Genomic DNA, 25,932 nt, shown 5'->3' with positions numbered 1-25,932 from the left:
TTCCTCCTTCTTGGGCCTCAATTTTTTCATCAGTAAATTAGAGAACTGAACTAGATTTTATCCAACAACTAGAGGCCCGGTGCATGAATTCGTGCACTGGTGGGGTCCCTAAACCTGGCCAGCCATCAGGGCCGATTGGGGCCAGACTGATCAGGGCCTGCCAGCTGGGAGAAGGGATGGAAGTAAGGGACCATGGGAGGTTGGCCGCCGGCCCCCAAGGAGGAAGACGGCCCTTGGCCCCCCTGGGAAAGGGACTGTGTCCACCGCCACGTACCCTCAGTTCCCCGTCCCAGCCCGGGGCCCAAAGGCCCCAGCAGGGTCAGGAGAGGAGGCCATGGTCACTGGGCCAGGTGTGGGAGGAATGAATGCTGGACACCGACGCCACGTCAGCACCCCACCACTGCGCGGTTCCCTGCCTCCCCACCTCCTCCTTCCCTCTCATAACAACTGGTCAACCGGTTGTCCCAGTTGTTTGGCAGTAACGGTCACTTAGACTTATGTATATATATAGATTTGATTCTATAAGATGGAACAGTCCCCACTAGGTGGCAAAACCAGTACTATAATCTGTCTATACTCATCACTCAAAAGCCCAAATTGCAGAGAAGCCTGGCCAACAAAACTGGCTTCTTCTAGAGCCAATGACCTCAGCGAGAATATGGTTTCAAAACTTAAGTTGCTCGTACACATGGAAGATAAAAATTAAAATGGCTCTACATACACTGTTACATCTGCCTCTCCTTCCATTGGCCAGGGCTGGTAGATTAAGACTTCTCAGAACATCACCCAACTCTAGGACCTTACAATGTACCTTGCGCTGCCTTCCTTTTCTCCCAAGTATGTCCTGACACCAAAGCATCTGGACTTCCACCTGATTCTACCCCCAAGCCTTTTCTGCCCCCACATGGACAGGACAAGAGATGCTTTATAATTAGGATGTTTATTACTCTTTGAGGGAAGAGACACCTTATATCACTTGGTTTCTTTTTTATCTCCTAGATACCTAACAGTGCCAAACATAGCTAAGATACAAGCAGAATGCCAACCCAATTGCCAATGCTTACCTGCAGCCTCAGCAAGCAGACATCCCCAAAGGGGGCAGGGCGGCCCAAAAGGGCACTGTGGACTTGTAGTTCACTCTCTCGCACTTTCTGCTCCAGCTGAGAGATGTGTTTTCTCTGTCTGCAAAAGCCAGAAGAATAGGGTCCAGGATTCTAACCAATTTGCAAACATAAGCCCCCACTTTCCTTAGATGGGTACAATCGATACTATATAAGCAAGGACCTTGGATTCTGGGCAGTACTGTGTGGCTGGAGGAGGAACAAATGAGAAAGCTGACTGAGGGGAAATGAAGAAAGATCAGCTGCAAAGAACCCGCTGCCTACTTTAGGCACTCCCAGAGCCCCTACAGATACACAATTAGTCTATCATATTAGTCAGCTAGAGGACTAGGCTGCTTATCAACCTAGATCTACCATGAGGCAAGGAGTGAACATAAACAGAGGGGAATGTACTACCCTTGAGGAAAATTCATTAAGTGTCATCAGTGGGGGCTGAGAGAACAGAAGCTGGTCTATGGTAGGTAACCTTTGCTCTCTTACTTGTCAATGAGGAGTTCCTTTTCCTTTAGTAGGTGCTCATTACTGTTCAAGATGCTGACCAACTGTGCTGGTTCTAACATGGGCAGTGAAGAAGCAAATGCAGCAGGATGGTGGCAGGAGGCTCCATTCTGAAGCTGAAAGACAAGCAGGTCCAAAGGGGCTTGATCTTGACTCACAGGCACCTGAAAACACCTGAGCAGTATCCTGGGTCTGTAGTCAAGGCTCATTTTGGCTCAGACCAAGAAGGCCCAGTGTTTACGAAATAATTTTAGCTCTGATGCATGACTGGAAAGAACCTGCCAGGGAGATTTCAGCCAACTGGACACAGCTCAGAAAGGCTCTAGTTTCTAAGAAAAGGTCAGTTATCTTTCATTATCGGGCAACAGAAGCAAACCAAGAGCTAAGATATCCTCAACAACTATGAAAAAAGAGTATGTTCAGCTTCTTTCCTTCCCACTCTTAAGTGGCCCACGGACTTTTTAAAAAACACAAAACTGGTATAGTGGAAAAAGCATAGGGATTCAAAGACAATTTTTAAACCCTAGTTCTGTCACTTAACCAGCTTTGTGACCCTGGGCAAATTAATTAGTCTAAGAACCTGGTAAGTTTCTACATATACCTCATTAAGGTGCTATAAGGATTAAGTAAGATTCTGTATGTAAAAGTACCTAACCTAGTGACTTTTTTGGGTCTTCTCTTGTAACCCTCTACTTTGGAGAACCTATCTGGTATTTAATTAGACCACCAACAGATTCAAAGGCATCCACAGCCTTTGTTTCCTATCTATAAACATTTCCCCTCTTTCTTACAAATGTTTTCTTTAGAGTCAAAGCTTAGAAGACACAACCTACACAAGTTCAAAGATCTGTACCGAACCCCAAAATCCAAGGAAAGAAGCACCTCTACCTACCTGCATTTGTTCCATCTGTAAACGAATCAACTCCAGATGCTGCCGACAAGTGCTGAGCTCACAAGACCGCTCTCGGGGATGCCAAGGGTCAGAATTTGGCTGCCACACCTGAGAGGATAGAGGCTTGGAGAGTCCAGGAGCAGGCTGGAGTCCCAAAGGGAGCAACCCACTGCTGCTAGGATGTAGTCCATTCCGCTCACATACCACACCACTGTCTGGTGTCTTCTTGGTCTCAGGCAACCCTTTGTATAACTCCTTGTTTGGGTCGGTTCTTAGGTTGTGGAAGTGGACTCTGTAGCGAGGATCTGAATAAAGTGTCTCCATCACTGCCGACTGATTAAGGGTAGACTCCATACTGGGAATATCAAACTTCCTCATCTCCTCTTCTCTTTCATGGCCCACTGCTGGAAACCAAGACCGTTCAATTCCATTTTCTCCAGCAGTACCACAATGATACATGAAATCTCTAGATAAGCCTGGAGAATGTTTCATTCCACCGAGGTCTCCATTTCTTGTCATCCCCACACTTTCAGCCAATCCTGACAAAGGGATTTTGGAGGAAGAGGGTCTGGCAGGTGTAGAATTTGGCTTGGCAGGAGAGGTCCCCAAAGTAGAAGGCATCACATGAGCTGTTGGAATGGTCACGTGGCTTTTGATGGGCTGGAAAGACGGACTGCTACTTGAGCTGCAAAAATCTGTGGAGAGAATAGTCTTCCATAAGTCAAAATCAAAGCAGCAAGCTTGGTTGAGTTGAGCTGTTATGTCTGATGTTCTCTGCCTATCCTGAGACCAAGGAGAGAGGCATTATCATCACAAATATCAGGCAAAAAGACACAACAGCTTAATTGGGAGATGTGTGTTCTAGGTTCTCAAATGCTATTCACAAGGTAAACCAACAAAAGGCGACACTGGCTTCACTTTCAATTTACACTCTATCCCTTGTATTTTAATAGGAAATCTTGCCAGTCAACAAAGCTGAAAACTGAACTTAAAAAAAAAATCAGCCCTAGCTGGTATGGCTCAGTGGATAGAGCATTGGCCTGTGGACTGAAGGGTCCCGGGTTCAATTCCGGGCATATGACTGGGTTGTGGGCTCAATCCCTGGTAGGGGGCATGCAGGAGGCAGCCAATCAATGATGCTCTCTCATCATTGATGTTTCTCTCTCTCCCTCCCCTTCCTTTCTGAAATAAATAAAAGCATATTTTTTAAAAATAAGAAAAATAAAACAAACAAAAAATCACTTACTTAAGGGAAATGGATTAGGTCCTACTCTTCTGGGAGCTGGGTACCTCTAAGCTATAATCCAATCTAATAAAAACATCCTTTCCAAGATCTGCAAGATCCTCTGTGACCTCCAAAAGCTCCCCAGTGAAGGTGAGGAATGAGTCTAAACCATCTGAAGAATAAGGCAAACTGGATAGTGCAGCTCTATATCCAAGGCAGGGAATACAGCATCTGAATCAAGATTCTGTTCTCTCTCCCACACACCAGAAGTGACTGCCTGGATATGTGAAGTTATTCTTAGTAACTCTCAGGTTTCACTCTAGCACAGTGAGCATTCTCAAGTGGGTACACACTGAAATGCTCTATTTTATATTTTGCCTTTCACTTACCCCTTTGTTTGTATCCAACTGTGATTTTTTTCCCTCAGACTGGACTTATGTTTCTTTTAGCTCCTTCCTAGTCTTGGAGGACAACTCTTATTAGCCCTGCCGCAGAAGGTTCCTATTTCCAACTTTTAAGTGCTACTCTGAAGAAGACTACAGGTCACAGTACCTAACATGCCAGGGTAGTGGGCTACAAGAAAACAAGGAAACATACCTGTTACCTTACTCAGGCAGAAAACTGAGTAAGGGGACAAGGAATAGAAATGTCTTCCCTTTTCAATTATGTCCAGGACTCTTTTCTAAACCAAACACATCTACCACGAAAAGAGTGGACTACCAATCTGTTTCTTTTTTTCTTTCCATCAACCAACACAGAACACACTCAGCTACCAAGGACAGATACTATAACCTTTCCTAGAATTATATGAGTACAGATGAGCGACCATCTTCTCATATGAGCTTGTAAGCAGCTCTTTAAAAACACAGGCAAGCCAAATTACCCCTTATAATGTATGCAGAATATCTAATTTCCTATACTCAGATGATCTTAGATTTATATATATAAAAGGCCATACTAAAAACAAGCAAACAAAACAAAAAACAAGTAATTTCTAATAATATGCATTAGTCTCTCAGGACCAAGAGAGAGGGACATTTCCGTCAAAGAATGTTTTTGATGTCCCACAACTTAAATACAGGACTAGTCAATAGGTAGACTGGTGATGATGAAGACTTCCAAGACCAGCCTGGCCGGTGTGGCTCAGGGTTGAGCTTCAACCCATGAACCAGGAGATCACTGGTTCGATTCCCAGTCAGGGTACATACCCAGGTTGTGGGCTCAATCCCCAGTAGGGGAAGTGCAGAAGGTAGCCAATCAATGTTTCTCATCGATGTTTCTATCTCTCTCTCCCTCTCCTTTCTTCTCTCTCTAAAAAAAAAAAAAAATCAATAAAAACACATTTAGCCGAAACCGGTTTGGCTCAGTGGATAGAGCGTCGGTCTGCGGACTGAAAGGTCCCAGGTTCGATTCCGGTCAAGGGCATGTACCTTGGTTGCAGGCACATCCCCAGTAGGAGGTGTGCAAGAGGCAGCTGGTTGATGTTTCTCTCTCATCGATGTTTCTAGCTCTCTATCCTTCTCCCTTCCTCTCTGTAAAAAATCAATAAAATATATTAAAAAATAATAATAAAACAGGCAAAAGTACTGTAGGTGATAAAGGTCAGGATAGTGGCTCCATTGGTGGGTGTTAGCTGGAAAGGCAGCAAGACAGAGCCGTCCAAGGTACCAAAAAAAAAATTTATAAAAAAAAAAAAATATATATATATATATATATATGTAAAAAATAAAAACACATTTAAAAAAAATAAAATAATATGTAGGTTGTGAAACATTTCAATAGTGAATAATATTGTTTTAAAAAGGGACTTCCAAGACTAGGAAGCTCTCTACTTAAAATCTTCCATAACGCCCGGCCAGTGTGGCTCGGTGATTGAGCGCTGATCTATGAACTAGGAAGTCATGGTTCGATTCCTGGTCAGGGCACATGCCTGGATTACAGGCTTGATTCCCGGTGGGAGGCGTGCAGGAGGCAGCCGATCAATGATTATCTCTTATCATTGATGTTTCTATCTCTATCTCCCTTCTTCTCTGAAATAAAAAAATAAATATATTTTTAAAAATCCTCCGTAACAGCACAATAGTATCCATTCTCACCAACAGTTCCTGCTCCCAAAATATAATTTTGGAACAGAAGAGAGTGACTGCTACGAAGGGCTGCTAATATGTTGAAGTTAGTTAACACCTCTTTCCATTCTCCATCCACAGCACCACTTGCTCTCTCTCTAGACTCACCAAATTCAGTTTTGAGCCTATAACACCCGAAGTAGTAATGCCAAAATGAAGCCAAAAGGTATTATCTGACCCAGGAAAACATAGTTTTTCTAATTTCTTGGTGAGTGTGGTCCACCTATGGATGACAGAAGTGAAGTCTTTGTCAGCATTTGTCACTTGTCTATTGGGTTTGTTTATTTATATTAAGGAAACTGCCTGATTCTTACAAAATACTAAAAAGTTAGACCTGAAGTATGTTTTTAAAATAGAAGCACTTATTTTGAAAGGGCTCACTACCTTGCACAATTTTCATAGGCTTTCAAAATTTAGTATATGAGATATGTTGTTTTTATTTAGAGAAGTCTGGCTTTTACCTGAGCCTCTCCCCGAAAACTACTAGCCATTCTTTTAACCACCTTGAAAGCCCTCTCCCATGAACTGAACAAATGGAAACTATAAAGCTTTTTGCAGCAAAAACAAAACAAAATCCAAACAAACAACAAAAACACAGGGCCAGATCACAAGAGAACTGAGGCCTCTGAATTTTATCCTGTAAATAATGGAAACAAGTGAGGATTGCAGAAAAGGGAAATCAGGCTTTTAGAAAGATTAATCTGGCAGTAGAGGAAATGATTTGAGGAAAGATTAGAAGTTGTTTGTGATAGGACAAACCGGAGAAATTGAGAGGAAGGAACCAGCTGTGGGAAGCATGGAAGAAGAATCAGGCAGACTTAGTGGACTGACTTATGAACATTCTGGAAATGACAATACACCTGGAACATAATCTGAAAATGACAACACATATTGGTAATCAAATTATTAATCCAAACTTACCCTCCGTCATGTCTGAGCATGACGTGCCAATGGCTGTGTCCCCACTGTCAGTAACACTTGAACAGCGGCTGAAGCGGCTCCGAAAGGCCTCCGAGATAACTGGAGTCTGCCATTCACAACCCAGAGAACTGCTTTTCTTAATCACAATGGAACCTGAAACAAGTAGCATTTCTACCTTTAGAGTGAACCAGCTGATGCAACCCCACAAGACTGTTCTTGAAAAATCACTTAAACTTGTGAGAAATAGTAGCATCCACCCCCTTCTCTCTCCTGTGCAGTGAGAAGGGGGTGGGATGCTATTTCAGCAACTCTAAGTTTGTTAATTTTAAATGGAAATAGCATGAGAGGTGAGAATGTTCAAAGACAGAACCAAGACCTACCAGGAATCCAGGAGTACTGAGACAGAAAACAATAATATTTGATAGTAGCTACCATTTCTGAAATCTAGAAGCCACAGCACTTTATAAATATGATCTCATTTACCTATTTACCGAAAAGTATTATCATATTAATACCCCTATTTTACAGAGGATAGAACTGAGATTGGAACCTAGGTTGTTCTAATCCCAATACCCACATTCTTTCTTCTCACAAGGTTTCTTATGGGCAAGACAATTCTTCAATGTATAAAAGATGATTTAGCATTCCTGGTCCCCATCCACTAAATGCCAGGAGTAGCCCACTCCATCCTACCATCACTGTGCAACCTGAAACTACCCAGTATGTTTCCAAATGCTCCCTAGGGTAACAGGAAAACCATTGCTTGACTGAACCACAGTGCCCTCATGAGCAGGGTGAATCCAGATCAAGGTGAGTCTTGAAAGTGAACCTGAAGAGCTTTTGAGAGCAATGCAAAAAACAAACAAACACCCCAAACCAACCAAACAAACCACTAAAGTTTCTGAGTGGGTAAGATATAAGGCTGATGAAATTTATTTGACTCTACTAGCAAAGATTTAAATACAAATAATTTATTTTTTAAAATTAAATAATTTATTTAAATACAAATAATTTATTTTTAAAAAATTTTTTACTTATTGATTTGAGAGAGAAACATAGGTTTGTTGTCCCACTTAGTTATGCATTCATTGGTTGATTCTTGTATGTGCCTTGACCGGGAATGGAACAGCAACCTTGGCATATCAGGACAATGCTCTAACCAACTGATTACCAGGCCAGGGCTCAAATTATTTTTTAAAAACCACTATAATTTTTCTAAATTGTAACTGATGACCCATGTAACAAAACAAACAGAAAAAAAGCAAAACAAACAATAAAAGGTAATGGCAGTTATTTAATTCCTTTTTTTTTTTTTTTTTACTTAACTCTTTAAAATATCAGAGTTTAAATTGAAATCAGAAAATATGGTTCTACAGATTCTCTGATCTAGCAGGAAGCCAATAATATTTGAACACAAATCATCTTATTCCCTTCTTCCCAGCCACCTAATTCCTTCTACTTTTGCTCCATTCTTTGCTACCATTATTTCTGCATTCTACTGAAGGAAACCTAATTTTACCAAAAGACTCTTTTTATCCTTTGGGTAACAGTGAACTGTCTGATTTGAAAGAATCTATATACATGCAGTAATCTGTAATAATCTTTTTTTTAAAATGAAAGTCTTTTATTTATATTTATTTTTTTAGAGAGGAAGGGAGAGAAAGAAACATGGATGTGAGAGAGAAACATTAATTGGTTGCTTCCTGTACATGTCCCAGCTGGGGATCGAATCCACAACTGGGACATGTGCACTGATCTAGAATCGAAACCACCACCTTTTGGTGTATTGGATAACGTTCCAACCACAATGGTCAGGGCATGTAATCCTATATAATAAAAGGGTAATATGCAAATAGACCGAATGGCAGAACAAACGAACAACCAATCAAAGCTTAATATGCTAATGATATGCTAAGGATGCTCAACCGCTCACTATGACGTGCACTGACCACCAGGGGGAAGATGCTCCAACTGGTAGGTTAGCTTGCTGCTGAGGTCCGGCTGATCGGGACTGAGCGAGATGGGCCAGACACGCCCTGGAGCCCTCCCACGATCCCATCCCGCCCAATCGTGCACTGGTGGGGTCCCTCTGCCTGGCCTGCACCCTCTTGGAATCCGGGACCCCTTGGGGGATGTTGGAAAGCCGGTTTCAGCCCAATCCCACAGGTCACTCCCCTTGGGAGGTGGCGTTGGACTGAGGGTTTCCACCCGATCCCTGCAGACCACCCAGAGGGACCCAACCCGTGCACGGATCTGTGCACTGGGCCTCTAGTAATCTATCTACACTAATAAAAGAGAAACATGCAAATTAAGCATCACTCCACTACACCCACCAGCCACACCCACTAACCAATCAGGAGCGAGTATGCAAATTAACCCAACCAAGATGGTGGCTGGCCACGGAGCTGGAGCAAGCAGGAGGCTTGGGTTGCCCCGGCAATGGAGGAAGCCAAGCTTCCCGCCTGCCCTGGCCGGCCCTGGCCTCCGCTCAAGGCTACAAAGTTTCAATTATAGAAGATAAATAAATCCTAGATACTTGCTTCCAGCCGGCCCTGGCCTCCACTCAAGGAGGTGCTGAAAAAAAAAAAGAAAAAGAAAAAAAGGAGGGGCTGGGACCTTGGGTTGCCGGGGGGTGATCAGACCAGGATGGGATGGCAGGGGCCGTTGGGGGTAAGCAGACCAGCAGGGGGGTCAGTTAGGGGTGGGCAGGCCGTCAGTTGGGGTCAGTTGGAGGTGATCAGGACAGTGGGGGGGCAGTTTGGAGTAAGCAGGCCAGCAGGGGGGCAGTTGGGGGTGAGCAGGCCAGTGGGGAGGGGAGGTGGGGGCGAGCAGGCCAGCAGGGGGGGTAGTTGGGGGTGATCTGACTGGCGGGGGGGCATGTGGGGGCGAGCAGGCCAGCGGCAGGGGAGCAGTTGGGGGCGAGCAGGCCGGCAGGCAGAGTGGTTAGGGGCAATCAGGCAGGCAGGTGAGCGGCTGGAGCCAGCAGTCCCGGGTTGTGAGAGGGATGTCCGACTGCTGGTTTAGGCCTGATCCCTGTAAACCAGCGGTAGGACATCCTTCAAGGGGTCCCAGATTGGAGAGGGTGCAGGCCGGGCTGAAGAATTACGCCGTCCCCGCCCAACCCCCCCCACCCTCCCGTGCATGAATTTTGTGCACTGGGCCACTAGTCTTTAATAAAAGACATAACCAACAATCAGATCTTCTAATCAGCATAAGATTAGCCAGTGTTAACTATACTAAATTAGTGTAATTCTAGCCAGAACCAAAGAAATTTGACCTCTTGGTGAGTCTATATAGTGTTACGTCTCTAGTCAGTGTACAGTTTACCAGGCCTTTTGAAATAGTAAAAATTGATTGAGGATCTGTATTACCATGTTCCTGGCCTCCTGCTAGAAACCACTCCCTGTTATTACTAATCTTCCATTCTTCACCACTAACCACTTTTCTTATGCATCCACTCCATATATCAATTCTACTAGTAAAGACAAATTTGCTAAAATAAAGTATGTTTGGTGTATAGAGGCTTATGCTTATTTCAAAATTCAAGTTTGAAAGCTGAAATTTTCATATCACATGTCCTATCAGTAGCATCCTTATCAAACTTTAACCATTATTCATGAAATGAAAAACTACTAAAGACAAAACCATAAAAAGAAGTTGAACTTTCTTAGGAATTGCTACATTCCAGAAACTTGCATTATACACATAATTGTTATAAGAAACTAGAGGCCCGATGCACAAAATTCGTGCAAGAGTAGGCCTTCCTTACTCTGGCTGCTGGCACCAGCTTCCCTCTGGCACCCGGGACCCGGGCTTTCCTCTGCCCTGGCTTCGTCTGGAAGGACATCTGGTCTAATTAACATATTACCCTTTTATTATTATAGATTATTATCATAGATTTTACAATCCAGCCTAAGACAGTGCCTGGCTCATAACGGATGTTCAAATAGTTGCTGAATGAATCTTAAATGGATTCAGCAAATGCTTTTCAAAGTGTTTACTATATGCAAGGCAGCATGCCTAAGCGAATAAAACAACTATTTACCAAATGTCTGCTTTAAGGCACCGTGGGATTTTAAAGTTAAATAAAACATACTCTTATTTGAATAAAATATATCCTTTTTTTCATACATACCACAGAATTCAAAAAGTTATTTTTGGAATGCTACTTCCTATTTAAATGTACCATATCTATTTAATGTGTATTGTGTTTATATATTTATCTAGGTTTAATATATATACTTAATACATGCTTTTAGTATATCTACTAAGTTTTCAAAATCTTGTCAATCCATTCTAGAGACAAATTCCTGAGTCTCTAGTGACAATACAACTGAGACTGTTGGCATTCAAGAAGAATTCCAATCTTTGTGGGTTAGCAGATGACTGACCCACTCACAGAACTACAAAGACAACATAGAACACAGTAATTTATGCTGTGTTTTTCTGATTTCAAATAGCACTATGTTCCAAAGTCATTCTGTTCCAATCCTTTATGTGTCCTACTGTCTCAATCAATCACGTGGTCTTGTTGTAAGCCATGTAGGACCAGACATAAACAATCTTGGAGAGACCTCTTTTTCCTTTCAATATAGCCCCATGTTATTGAACTCAATAACAAAACCAACAATTAAGTATTAATACCAGCATCTCAGCAAATATTTGCTTGCTCAGTTTGTCCTTTAAAGAAAATTTCTGTTATAAAATAACAGAACAAAGGTCAGAATTTACCCAGAAAACTTTGACTACTCACCTGGTGAAGTGGAATGAGAGTTTCTCTCACTTGGATATTTTTCCTGCATGGCCATCAACACAGTTATTTGAGCCAACTCTAGAATGAAGGAATAACCAGTCAGATCTCTCCACTATCTTTTAATTCCCCATAACTCATTTCCATTCAACTAAAACAATCAAAATCACACAGAGTATGCAAGTATTCTTCCACATGTTTACTCTTAAGGATATTTTTTAAGGCAAACCAACTCCCAATACTCCACCCCTCTTTTCTTCCTAAAGCAAGGAGAAAAAAACCTAGACTAAAAGAGACTCCCAACACTGATCCTATATCATCTTAGAACCCCTTCAATTGTTGCAAAAATTAAAAATAATATTACTTTTAATTAAACTTTGCCATGGATCTTCTTAGCCATGGGGATAGGATGGGAGGATGGGGTAGAAAAAGAACTAATTAACCAAACCAACAATAAAATATTATGACTTCAATTATGATTAACATAAAACAAAATTCCCTTATTCTTTCAGTAATCACATGATGCACAAAGATGGACAGAATTCTTGGTCATTAGCAGAATCCCAGTCCTTAGGTGGGAACATGAGGATTTCTTCTCATTTCTCCACTCCTTTAAATATTTATATTTACTCTAATGTAGGTTCTGAGAATTCAGCAGAAATCTGATTACTATCTGTGTAAACAAAAGCTTTAATTAGGATGTGAGGGCGATCTGGCTGCGACATCTGTCACCCCATTGATCGCCAGGGTTGATTCGGCTGATCTGGCTGGCTAGGCGGGTGTCCCCCTCCTCCCTCACCGATCCGTGTTCGTCCCTCCCGAAGCTGCGCGCTCAGTCGAAGAGGACGACCTTCCCCCCAGAGGAGAGGACCGGTCTTCGGTCAAGGGTATACGAGTAGCTGCGCTCCCCTGCTAGAACCTCCAAACAAGCTCTCAAAAGCTTTAATTAACTGTAATAATAGCAAGTAGTAATATTTTATATTTGCATAATATTTGAGAGGCAGTACAGAGAATTGTTTCACAATTTAGACTCTATTTCTCTATAATACTCTTTAATATTTTATTTATTTTATTGATTTTTATTTTTTTTTAAGTGAGAGGAAGGGAGAGGGATAGAGAAACATCAATGTGAGAGAAACACAGATGGGTTGTCTACTGCACACCTCCTACTGGGGATGGAGCCCAAATATTGGGCATGTGCCCAGACTGAGAATCGAACCAGAGACCTTTCGGTGCATGGGAAGATACCCAACCGAGTTACACCAGCCAGAGTTCACAGTATGGACTCTTGATCAGACAGCTTGGGTTTGAAGTCTGGCTTAGCAATTTATTTGCTTTATAAGGAGGGCAAATTTTTTTAATATCTCTGCACCTCAGTTCCTTTATATAAACATGAGGATAACAACAGCACCTAACTCACGCTAATTCTTTTAAAATTAACTTACAACAGTGCCTGAAACATATTAAGTGCTTTGTTAATTTTTTTTTAATTACACATGTCAGTAAAAGCGGCAGTTTGGTCCCTGGAGGATAAAGTATAAATTTGGAAACTTTGAATTCATAAGAGCCTACAAGGAGTTTAGAACAAACTCTTAGAAGTGAAATTAAAACTTTGGAGGGAAAAAAAAGAAGCTATAAGGTACTATTTCTCTAATGTACTTTACTGACCTCTACAGTTTTCTTTTAGTAACAGCAACCAAAACCTCACTAATTCACTGCATTTACAACAGAAATCCCAGGTCTTCACATACGGAGTAAGAGAAGTTTTGTTCAATAATAAAAGCTTCAATTTATGGCTAGTATCATTCAGTGTGTTAATGGTGACAAAGAAGGATTAGATTACTTACCTACTAGTGATATCAAACAGTCAATATCAAAATCCTTTTCTTCATCCCTTTCTTTTTTTTTTAAATATATTTTATTGATTTTTTTTTTTACAGAGAGGAAGGGAGAGGGATAGAGTCAGAAACATCGATGAGAGAGAAACATTGATCAGCTGCCTCCTGCACATCTCCTGCTGGGGATGTGCCTGCAACCAAGGTACATGCCCTTGACCAGAATTGAACCTGGGACCTTTCAGTCCACAGACTGACGCTCTATCCACTGAGCCAAACCGGTTAGGACCATCCCTTTCTTTAAAGAACAAAATGACAGGCCCACTGGATTCTAAGATCTTTCCAAATTGATATAAATTAAAAATAGAATGAAAATGGCACTTACAGTTAAACAAAGAGTTACCTTATGATTCAGCAGATCCACTTCTAGATATATAATCTCTTCAAAAGAAATAAAAACATAGGCCCACACAAAAACTTGTATGTAAATACTCACAGCAGCATCTTATATAATAAAAGTATAATATGCAAATTGACCAAATGGCGGAACAACCAATCAGTGGAGGGTGGGGCCAGCGAGCAGGTGTTGCCAGGCCAGCCAAGGCGCATGCCAGCAGGCAGAGGGAGGGGACGGTGGTGGGGTGGGGTGGGGTGGGGGGTAGCAGCAACCAGTGGTGGCAAGTTGATGGGGGCTGGCACCATCCCGATCTCCCACCTGGTCACCTCCCGCAGAGGGAGGCCAGACTGCGGCTTAGGCCCGCTCTCCCGCTCCCCTAAGCCATCAGTAGGACATCCCCTGAGGGCTCCCAGACTGTGAGAGGGGGCAGGCTGGGCTGAGGGAATTTCATGCACCAGGCCTCTAGTTATTTATAATAGCCAAAAAGTAGAAAGAATTCAAATTTCCATCAACTGATGAACGGATAAATAAATGTGGCAATAAAAAAGAATGAAGCAGAGGGAGATTAAAAATGGAGGCAGAGCAGGAGGATGCTGCGCAGACATGCTCCCAGGAACAAGCTGGAATTACAACTGAAATATGGAAAGGCTTCCTGAATAATCAATGGAAAACTCACAGGAGAGAACCCTGATACCCAAGGACCAAAGGTGGAGACCGCATAGAAACTGGTAGGAAGGGCGGAGGCACGAAAGGGCTAGCCAAGCACCCACAGATGGCAACTGAAGTCCCGGAGAGATATCTCAGCTGTGGAGGGGTGCCACTGAGAACTCTGGGATCTAATCCCAAAGCTGGGCTCCCCAGCAGAGAGCACCAAATCTGAGGAGGGTACCCATATAACATCTAGCTGTGAAAAGCAGTGGGGCGCTGTCTGCCAGGGAGTGGCAGCTGAAAGTTTGGGCACCCTCTTGAAGGGCCAATGCACAAAAATTACCTGTGGAGCCACCCACCTTGTGCTCCGGCAGAGGGAGGGTGAAGTGGACTGGAGCTGTGAGAGCAGAACCCAGGACTGGGGACTCTGGGGATAGAGCTTGGAAGGCAGACACCCCAAGTTTCCTGAGCTGAGCCATTCCCTCACACAGCAGAGGACATCTGCCTTGCCTGGAGGGAAGACAGTCAACACACCCTTTTGAAAAACACCTTGCCCTGAGGCCACTTAAGAGATTAAAAGTAACAATTAGCCTCCAGACAGAAGCAACTGCCACACCTGATAACGACTGCCTGGGGGCAATTCAAGTCAGAATCCTATTAGTATGTAGACAGAGGTGGTCTCTGAAGGCTTTGAGTCTTTGCCTGATCCAATTAGTCAGAAACAGTCTTTAACAATGTTCTGCATTAGAGATTGAGAGGTGTAGAGGATCTACCTAGTACATAGTCACAAACCCAAACAGACAACCAAAATGAGGAAACAAAGAAACAACACCCAAATTAAAGAACTAGAGAATCTCCAGAAGAAGAGATAAATGAAGCAGAGATAAGAAACTTATCTGAAACAGAGTTCAGAATAATTATGTTAAAAATGCTCAACAGTATGAAAAAAGATATAGTAACTATAAAAAAAGAACAGTCTGAGATAAAGAATAACATAACACAAATAAAGAATACATTGGAAGGAATACACAGCAGATTAGAAGCTGAAGATCGAATCAGTGAATTAGAAGACAGAGTTGAAAATATCACTCAATTAGAGAACCAAAAAGAAAAAATAGGAGGACAGCTTAAGGGAGCTGTGGGACAAAGTGAAATGTAACAATATCAGAATAGTAGGTATACCAGAAGAGGCAGAAAGGAATAGAGAAGGTGTTTGATGAAATAATGATAGAAAACTTCCCTAACTTGGAAAAGGAAAAAGTCACACAAGATCAGGAGGCACAGAGAACCCCAAACAAGAAGAACCCAAACAGACTCACGCCCAGATACATCATAATTAAAATGCCAAAAATTAAAGATAAAGAGAGAATCTTAAAGGCAGCAAGAGAAAAGAAAACTGTTACCTACAAAGGAGTTCCCATAAGGCTGACACCTGATTTCTCATCAGAATCGCTACCAGGCCAGAAGGGAATGGCATGAAATACTCAAGGTAATGGAAAACAAGGATCTCAGACCAAGATTACTATATCCAGCAAGGCTATCATTCAAAATAGATGGTCAAATAAAGAGCTTCCCAGACAAAAAAAAAAAGGCTAAAGGAGTTCATCACCACCGAGCCAGCATTACAAGAAATACTTAAGGGATTGTTGAGAAAAAGAAACAGAGAAAGAAACCTAGCCATACAGAATTAAAATGGCTATAAATGAGTACCTCTCAATAACCCTAAATGTAAATGGATTAAATGCTCCAATCAAAAGGTGTAGGGTAACTACAAAAACATGACCCCACTATAGGCTGTCTACAAGAGACCCACCTCAAAACAAAAGACACACACAGGATGCAAGTGAAGGGATGGCAAAAATATTTTCCATGCAAATGGAAAAGAAAAAGAAAGCTGGAGTAGCAATACTCATATCCAACAAAATAGACTTTAAAATGAAGGCCATCGTAAGAGACAACAAAGGTCACTACATAATACTAAAGGGATTGATCCAACAAGAGGATATAACCCTGGTAAACATTTATGCACCCAATATAGGTGCACCTAAATATATAAAAAAAGGACTTTAACGGAGAGATTGACAATACAGTCATAGTAGGGGACTTTAACACCCCTCTGACTTCCCTGGACAGATCTTGCAGACAAAAACTTAACAAGGAAACAGAGACTCTAAAGGATACACTGGATCAGATGGATTTAATAAGACATTTATAGACCATTTCACCCCAACACAGCAGAATATACATTCTTCTCAAGAGCACATGAATCATTCACAAAAGTATGGCGTTTCCTCAAAAAATTAAAAAATGGAATTCCCCTTTGTCCCAATAATCCCACTTCTAGAATATATTCCAAGAAATCAGAAACACCAATCAGAAAGGACATATGCACCCCTATCTTCATAGCAGCACAATTTACAATAGCTAAGATTTGTAAACAGCCTAAGTGCCCATCAGCAGATGAGTGGATTAGAAAAGTGTGGTACATCTACACAATGGAATACTATGCTGCAGTAAAAAAAGAAGGAACCCTTACCATTTGCAACAACAGCATGGAAGAACCTGGAGAGCAACATGCTAAGCGAAATAAGCTAGTCAGAGAAAAATAAATATCATATGATCTCAACTCATTTGTGGAATATGATGAACAACATAAACTGATGAACAAAAATAGAGCCGGAGAGGAAAACAATATACTAGAATATAATAGAAGTAATCCTGTTATTTACAGATTTTTAATATTTCCTACAACTTTTGTGTTATCATACTATATTAGTACAGTTTTGGTAATTGTAGGGAGCGGCTATAGGGTTAAGCCTCGGACTGACCTGTTGGCAAAGCCACAAACAAGTTCCAGCTTAGAGGGCACAGTCCTCTTAGCATAATTAAGCTTGACCTTAGGACCTCCCTAGATCTTATCTGAGTAGCTAATGGGCTGTGGGACGCGCAGCAAGTGCTGCCAAAACAAGTGAAACTCACAAGAACATTGTAACTATGGTGACCACTACCTTGTTTACCTCTGGCTATAAAATAAAGGCTCAGCTTGCCATCTGGATATCTCTCTGTGGCCTCAGCCAGGCACAGGAGATCCACCTAGACCCAGCTTATTCTCTTTGTCTGTCTTGTCTACATCCTTCGCCAACCCCCCCTTCAGGCTCACCGAACCCTTGGCTGTGCTGGAACAGTACAGGTAATATTATTATGCTTAAAATCCTTTTATTCTTGAAATATTAATGTTTACTGCATGTAATCCTATATAATAAAAGGCCAATATGCAAATCGACCGAACAGCGGAGCAACTGGTTGCTATGACGTGCACTGACCACCAGGGGCAGATGCAGGAGCTGCCCCCTGGTGGTCAGTGCGCTCCCACAGGGGGAGTGCCACTCGGCCAGAAGCCCTGAGCTGGGCTGGCGAGTGCAGCGGTGGTGGCGGGAGCCTCTCCCACCTCCGCAGCGGTGCTAAGGATGTCCCACTGCCGGCTTAGGCCCGCTCCCTTCCCCCCCCCGCCCCCGCTCTCCACTGTCCGTCAGACATCCCCCGAGGGCTCCCAGACTGTGAAAGGGTGCAGGCCGGGCTGAGGGAACCTGCCCTCCCCCGAGTGCATGATTTTCATGCACCAGGCCTCTAGTATTATATGTAAGATAATTTTTCTTGAATAATTGGTGTTTATTGCATGTAACATTATCATATTTAAAATAGTTTTTCAAGCTATTAATGTTTATTGCATGTAACAATATTAAATTTAAGATAATTTTACTTGAAATTAAGGTTTATTGTATGTAACATTATATTTAAAATCGTTTTTACTTGAAATAAAAAAAAAAAAAACTGGAAAAAAAAAGAAAAAATAAAATAAAATAAAAAGAAATGAACACTACCATCACAACAAGAGGATTACACCATAAACCAGAGCAGAGATCGAGGCCGTGGGTTGGGAAGGACGCTTCCCAGAGAAAGCGATGACAAGGCCGAAATCTGTAGATAAGTCAAAGCAAAGAACTGGAGGACTTAAAACACACCACCCTCACTCTCCAAACTTCTCATTTCTTAGCCTGATTGCTCCCAACGTGAATGTGGAACCCACACATCTTCCTGGGCAGAGACTGTATCTACTCCTCCAGGTACTTGTTGCACCTGTAGCCCCCACCCTGCCCCGCACAGTGCACAGTAATCAACCTCAATATATTTTGCTGAAAAGAACTGAAAGCAATTTTGCAAGTCATGCAGATTGCCTGAAGTATTTTACTTTTAAACATACAGAACAGCCTGGCCGGTGTTGCTCAGTGGTTGAGCATCAACCTATGAACCAGGAGGTCACGGTTCGATTCCCGGTCAGGGCACATGCCAGGGTTGCGGGCTCACTCCCCAATATGGGGTGTGCAGAAGGCAGCTGATCAATGATTCTCATCACCACCGCCCGCCCCGCCCACACTTTCCCTCTGGCAGCTGCCTTGCTTTCCACTTTCCCTCCCTCTTCCTTCTAAGCTGTCTTCAGAGCATATGCAAATTAACCACCATCTTTGTTGGGTTAATTTGCATACTCGCTCTGATTGGCTGTGGGCGTAGCGAAGGTACGGTCAATTAGCATTTTTCTCTTTTATTAGTGTAGAAAATAAATACAGTCCACAGGCAAAAAAAAAAAAGAATGAAGCACTGATACATAATACAACATAGATGAACACTGAAAACATTATACCAAATGAAAGATGCCAAACACAAAAGGCCACATGTTGTATTATTTCACTTATATGAAATGTCCAGAATTGGCAAATCCATAGAGACAGTAGATTATTGGTTGCCAGGGACTAAGAGGAGGGCCATGGGGGAACAGGGAGTGAATGCTAATGAATACGGGGTTTCTTTCCAAGGTGATCAAAATGTTCTGAGATTAGATAGTGGTAATGGCTGCAGCAACCTTGTCAATATACTAAAACCACTAAACTATACACACACAAAATCTAATTTTATGATGTAAATTACTTCTCAATTAAGAACTCCCACAAGGAGTAAAAGAGTTCAGAATAAATAATTCTGACTCTTTCCCACTAACTTCAGAAGTAGATGGGCTACTGGTGGAAATTTTTAGGACTACTGAAGATAAGAGATTTCCTGAGATAAAATCAAGAGAAATAAAGGTATGAGAAGCAACACAAATAATTCATTATACAGCCAAGAAAAGTAGGAGTGGCCTGACTGGTTTGGCTCAGTGGAGAGAGCATCGGCCTGCAGACTGAATGGTCCCAGGTTCGATTCTGGTCAAGGGCATGTACCTTGGTTGCGAGCGCATCCCCAGTATGAAGTATGCAGGAGTCAGCTGATCGATGTTTTTCTCATTGATGTTTCTAACTCTCTATTCCCTCTCCCTTCCACTCTGTAAAAAATCAATATATTAAAAAAAGAAAAAAGAAAAGTAGGAGTGAATGGAAACAGAAAAAAAGCACCCAACATTGATGGCTTCTATCTTCAAAGCCCTTTAAACTACAGAAATACTCATTCAATAAATTTAACATGTGTTCAGTGCTTACTACCCATCAAGTACTGAGCTAAACACTCTGTAGGTATCATGTCTTATGTTTAATGCTCACATCAAACCTATGAGGTAGTTACCATTATTATGCTCATTTTCTGGATGAAGAAATGAAAATTTAGAGAGGTGAAGATCAGATGGCTAGGAAGAGGCTTCACAGCCAGGACTGTGCTCTAATGCTATAGGACAGGGGTCCTCAAACTTTTTAAACAGGGGCCCAGTTCACTGTCCCTCAGACCGTTGGAGGGCCGGACTATAGTTTAAAAAACAACAACTATGAACAAATTCCTATGCACACTGCACATATCATTTTGAAGTAAAAAAACAAAATGGCAAAAACACCCGGCGGGCCGCATGTGGCCCACGGGCCGTAGTTTGAGGACGCCTGCTATAGGAGTCTAATCAGCATTCTTTCTGTGTACGACAAAGAGAAAAAAAGGAAGTTCTAAGCCACTACAAGTTGAAATTTCTGCCTCAGATACAGCCAGATTTGCAAGCCCCAGAGCAGTAAGGAACGGGGATAGCTCATATAATTTCTTCACTTTGCCCCTGATAACCACCCAGGCTCTATTTCCCAAGTTGCTACCCAAAATTAAATTTTTACTGTTGTATTTCTCCCCTTGAAGAATTACAATCTTAGTGTGGAACGTCGCAGTGGGCAGCTGTTGAGAGAACCACATCAAGAGAGGAAAGAATTTGCAGGGATAATACAGACAGCTGACACAGGCACATTAAGAATCTCACACCATCACACTGTTTTCATGGCCTTGATAGTTCATTAAATCAGCTCTAAAGAGAAGCCAAACCATTGCCCAGAAGTTGCCTTGACAAAGAACAAGTCCTGAAGCACACACAACAGCAGACCATTATAAAACAGACAGGGCCTAAGGGCAAGTAATGAGGCATGGTTATCTTACCCAGCCTAGTATCTCCACTCCTCCCTACCTAGCACACTATTCATCAATCAAAACTTACTGAGTGCCTACTATTTGCCTACCTCTATACCACGTGGTGAAAATATATTGGAGTAAAAGACAAACAGAGCCCGGTGGCCTGGCTGTGGTTGAGCATCCATCTATGAACCAGGAGGTCAACGTTCAACGGTTTGATTCCCGGTCAGGGCACATGCCTGGGTAGTGGGCTCGATCCCTAGTGGGGAGCGTGCAGGAGGCAGCCAATCAATGATGCTCTCTCATCAATGATGTTTCTCTCTCTCCCCCTTTCCCTTCCTCTGAAATCAATAAAAAAAAAAAAATATTATATATATATTTTAAAAAGGGCTCTGATCCTCCCAGGTTTTTGTGAGGAACCAAGTACTAAGTACCCTCTATTGAACAGATAAGTTTTAACGCACTAAATGCCAACAGCTCCTCCTTGTCTAAAGCAGGGTCCCTCAACCTCAGTACTACTGACACTGTAGGTCGGAAAAGTCCTTGTTGTGGAAGGCTGTGCTGTCACGGTAGGATTATTTAGCAGCAACCTTGACTTCTAACCACTAGATGCCAGGAGCAATCTCTTGAGTTGTGATCATCAAAAAAATCTCCAGACGTGGCCAAAAATCCCGTGGGGAGAGCACAAAGGCCCCGGCTCAGAAACTAGCCTAGAGCCCTCACACCTCACAAGTGCCCTCGGTCCCCCAAATCTATTCATTCTCCAAATCTCAGCTCCAACTTCATCAGGAAGGGTTCCCCGCCCTTTCAGACGACATCCGCAACTTGGATTCCGTGCTTCGTGCTCCACCCTACACTCCTGAGGAGGAGTCCGCGTAATAACGGCTCCTTTCTCCCGGGACGGTGCGCTGCCTGAGGGCAAGGACCCTGCTTCCCGCCGTCCACCTGGCACAGGCCTGAGGCCCTTCACTGAGGTACGGCGACTGCCGAGGCGTGAATGACGACGGAGTGGAAAGCAAGGCGAGAAACTCCAAGGGGCGTGCGTGGGGCATTATTTTAGGAAACCCAGCTAATGAGACCGAGGGGGACGGCTTAGTTGCCGTGCGCATGCGCTTTCGCTCAGCCGCGCCATCCCCGCCCCCCCCCCCCCGCCCCCCTCTCCCGAGAGGTAGATAGGTCGTGCGTGTCTGAGGCTTCTCCCAGGCTCCCCAAGGTGGGGCAGGGGTTGTCAATCCGACGGAAGTCCCCGAGGGGAGGAGGACTTACGTGGGCCCGAAAACAGGCGGCGAAATACCTCACTCGGGGACACCAACTGCGGTCACCACGTCGTCCACCGGCGCCGATTCCGCCCCTCGGTTCTCCTAACGGCCGTTGCACGCCCGCCTGGCCGCGCGCCTCAGAGCGCGCGCCTCCCCGGCCCCACCCCTTTCTGCGCGCCTGTGGCCAATCAGGAGTCGGGCCGCGCCGCTGTCCCGCCCTTGCACGCTGCCCTCGGTTCCGAGAGCGGACGGATCTTTCTGCGCATGACCCCGCCGCCCAGCCAGCCTTCGCGTCTGCCCCTTGCCCGGGTCTCGCCTCTGGGCGGAGTCCTGCTCCCCCAGGCCTGGAGTGAGCTTGCTGGGCATGTGCAGATGGACACATCATTTGGGAATCCCATTCAACCTGCCCCTCCCTTCTCCGGTTCCCCACTCCTGAATGGTACTCGCACCTGAAAATAGTTAGGGTGTGGGTCACTGCTCACATGTGAGGGTTAGGGCTGCTGGGGCTGGGTCAGGGCTTGGGCTGAGTCAGTGGTCAGTTTGTGACCAGTACTCAGGTTGAAGGATCAGTCTTGCCTTCCTACCCAAATTCAGTCCCCAGGAAAAGGAATTAAGTTCATTGCATTAACAGATATTTAAAAATCATACTTGGAAATTGTTTCAAGAAGGAACAAAACCATCAGCCAAAGGATAGTGAAATTCCAGGGTATCTGGAAACCTGACTTAGGAGGGAGAGACATTAAAAAGCTGTGTGATTTTTTTTTTTATTTTTTTTTTTTACTTTGAAGAACCAGACTAAAGAACTTTAATTACTGGATCAAATTCACTCCAGAAGAAGGAATCTGGGATGCGCTCCAGGGTTCTATCAGCACCCTCATATTTTAAGAATATAGAAGGGCCCTGGCTGGTGTGGCTCAGTTGGTTGAGCATCCTCCCATGCACCCACAGGTCGCTGGTTTGATTCCTGGTCAGGACATATGTCCCTGGTTTCCGGCTTGATCCCACATTGGAGTGCATGCTGGAAGCAGCTGATCATGTTTCTCACAAATCTCTCTCTCTCTCTCTCTCTCTCTCTCTCTCTCTTTCCACACTCCCCCCCTCCCCCTTCTCCCTCAATGGAAAAAATATCCTTGGGTGAGGATTAATGAACTAACTAAATAAATAAAATAAGGGCGAGAGTTAATGCCTTTGGCAACAGGGCTATTTAAAATCTACTCCAGACCTGTAAAGTCAATATGATTTCCCAATGAAATACAATTAATCGTACTGATTTAATAAATGTGTGACTTTGTTGTATAGGAAAAAATGATTTGGATTGATCATTTAAGTTAATATTTTTAAGGAGCTGTTAAAGCATTAAATGACAAGTTTTTTCAACTAAAACATTAAGACTGTTAGTTAAATTTAACTTTTATTTTATTGCTTGTACCAACATATTTTCCCAAGAAATATCCTCAGGTGAAGATTAACAACAACAAAAAGAAAGAAAGAAAGAAAGAAAGAAACTGCAAAACTGTAATTCTTCAGCCAAAACCGGTTTGGCTCAGTGGATAGAGCGTCGGCCTGCGGACTCAAGGGTCCCAGGTTCGATTCCGGTCAAGGGCATGTACCTTGGTTGCGGGCACATCCCCAGTTGGGGGTGTGCAAGAGGCAGCTGATCGATGATTCTCTCTCATCTATGTTTCTAACTCTCTATCCCTCTCTCTTCCTCTCTGTAAAAAATCAATAAAATATATTTTAAAAAAAAAACTGTAATTCTTCAGAGCATTTGATATCTTGCTTCTCAGTATTTGTTATTAGTTTGGACTAAAAAAAACTTATAAAAACTCTCTATGGGTTTAGACGTTCTTACGTTGATACTATGACTACCAACAACCTCACAATAACTCATGTACTGCTAAGGAGGCTGAGACTCCAAGAGGGTAACTGACTTCTCCCAAGTCACAGAGTTTATCAGAAACAGGATCCAAGATCAGCACCTGCCAGAACCCAGCATGCACCCCCAGGCTCTGGTGCAATTCCTGTGTACCAACCTGCCGAATTCCTGCTGCAGGAGGCATTGAACTCTGAAACCACATAGAAAGTTTAAGCTTGAGGAGCCATCCTGACAGGACAAGAGCAGCACACTTCCATCATTTCATCAATATTGGGCAAAATGGCTGACCCCTTTTTGAAGCTGGGACTCACAAGGGTGTAATGATAAACCTTCTGCCTCTAATAAGAATAGACTTACTAAAGACATAGGCTTTCCCTTGAGGGTGGGATCTTGAGAGGATTGTCATGGAATAAGAAGAGGGGAGAGACAGTTTCAGACCAGTAAGAAGGATTTATAAAACAGGCTGGCACAAGGCACTAACAGATTGGGAGAATTATCCAGTGTGTCAGAAAGGTGAGAATGGGAGGAGAGCCCTTCGGGCGTGGCTCAGTGGTTGAGCGTTGACCTATGAACCAAGAGGTCACAGTTCGATTCTCTATCAGGGCACATGCCTGGTTGCAGCTAGATCCCAAGTGAGGGGCGTGCAGGAGGCTGCAGATCAATGATTCTCTCTCATTGATGATTCTCTCTCTCTCTCTCTTCCTCTCTTTTCCATACTGATATCAATTAAAAAAACTATAAACAAAAACAGAAAACATGGGAGGAGAGAAACGGAGACGACTCAGATTGGACGTTTAATGAGAAAGAAAAGGATGGGCTGGAGCCTCTCCAGAGCACACAGGGAGGCCAGGAGGATATGGGCTTGGGGAGGAGACATGCATTTAGGAAGAAGAGGGCGTGAAGGTAGGAGGGGGCTCAGTGAAGTGTCAGGGTCTCAGAGCAGGCCAGTGAGAGGCTCTGAGAGAGGAATTAGGGAGGCCCCCAGATGATCCAGTTACCGCTTATCCAGTTGGGCCCCAACACCATCCAGCCGGCGCGGCTCTCCGGGTTGTTGCGCGCCCAGGCTCCATTCTTCCCAGGCGGATTCTTCTGACTACAGGTCGGGTTGGGGTCCTCAGTGTGGATGGACAAACATTGATTTCCCTTTATGTGCTTGTAGATGCTGGGTCTCTTGCTGAGAACTTTGCATGCGTTATTTCATATCAGTCCTAGAAGAAAGACATGCCCCCTTCCTTTTCTTTTTTTAAAACTAGGGGCCCTGCCGAAACCGGTTTGGCTCAGTGGATAGAGCGTCGGCCTGCGGACTGAAGGGTCCCAGGTTCGATTCCGGTCAAGGGCATGTACCTTGGTTGCGGGCACATCCCCAGTAGGGGGTGTACAGGAGGCAGCTGATTGATGTTTCTCTCTCATCGATGTTTCTAGCTCTCTATCCCTCTCTCTTCCTCTCTAAAAAATCAATAAAAAATATATTTAAAAAAAAAACAACAAAAAACTAGGGGCCCGATGCACAAGATTTGTGCAAGAATGGGCCTTCCTTCCCCTGGCTGCTGGCACCACCTTTGCTCCCGCTTCGGCCGCCTGTTGCCTTCCCTCCTTCCCATGCTGCCCAGAGGCCCAGACTGGCTGGGGCCCAGCAGAAGGCCTGCATTGATGCCATGGCAACCACTCAAACCTCTCCCCCCTGCATATGCAAATTAACCTGCCATCTTTGTTGTGTTAATTTGCATACTCACTCCTGATTGGTGGGCATCACGAAGGTATGGTCAATTTGCATCTTTCTCTTTTATTAATGTAGTTTTTTTTTTTTTATTGGTTTCAGAGAGAAGGGAGAGGGAGAGAGAGAAACATCAATGATGAGAGAGAATCATTGACCGGCTGCCTCCTATCCCCCCTAATGGAGGTCGAGTCGCTACTGGGCATGGGTGCTGATCAGGAATTGAACCTTGACCTCCTGGTTGATGAGT

At 43.6% G+C, this 25,932-nt stretch overlaps 1 protein-coding gene across 1 annotated transcript in view; it reads right to left on the bottom strand.

Annotated features, from left to right (window-relative positions):
- Positions 1-22,170, bottom strand: part of CEP85 (centrosomal protein 85) — a 36,846-nt gene extending 14,676 nt beyond the window's left edge. The window contains exons 1-6 of the mRNA XM_054720427.1: positions 22,100-22,170; positions 11,537-11,614; positions 6,784-6,936; positions 2,512-3,206; positions 1,602-1,735; positions 1,065-1,182 (exon numbers count right to left, since the gene is read on the bottom strand). Coding sequence (XP_054576402.1) covers positions 1,065-1,182; positions 1,602-1,735; positions 2,512-3,206; positions 6,784-6,936; positions 11,537-11,591 — 1,155 coding nt within the window. The 5' untranslated portion in view covers positions 11,592-11,614; positions 22,100-22,170. The remainder of the gene's footprint in view (positions 1-1,064; positions 1,183-1,601; positions 1,736-2,511; positions 3,207-6,783; positions 6,937-11,536; positions 11,615-22,099) is intronic.
- Between the last annotated feature and the right edge of the window lie 3,762 nt (positions 22,171-25,932).

This window comes from Eptesicus fuscus, chromosome 9, assembly GCF_027574615.1.
Source record: "Eptesicus fuscus isolate TK198812 chromosome 9, DD_ASM_mEF_20220401, whole genome shotgun sequence".
NCBI classification, from domain to species: Eukaryota; Metazoa; Chordata; class Mammalia; order Chiroptera; family Vespertilionidae; genus Eptesicus; species Eptesicus fuscus.
The sequence above is the reverse complement of the archived record's forward strand: the minus strand, read 5'-3'. Positions and strand labels throughout refer to the sequence as shown.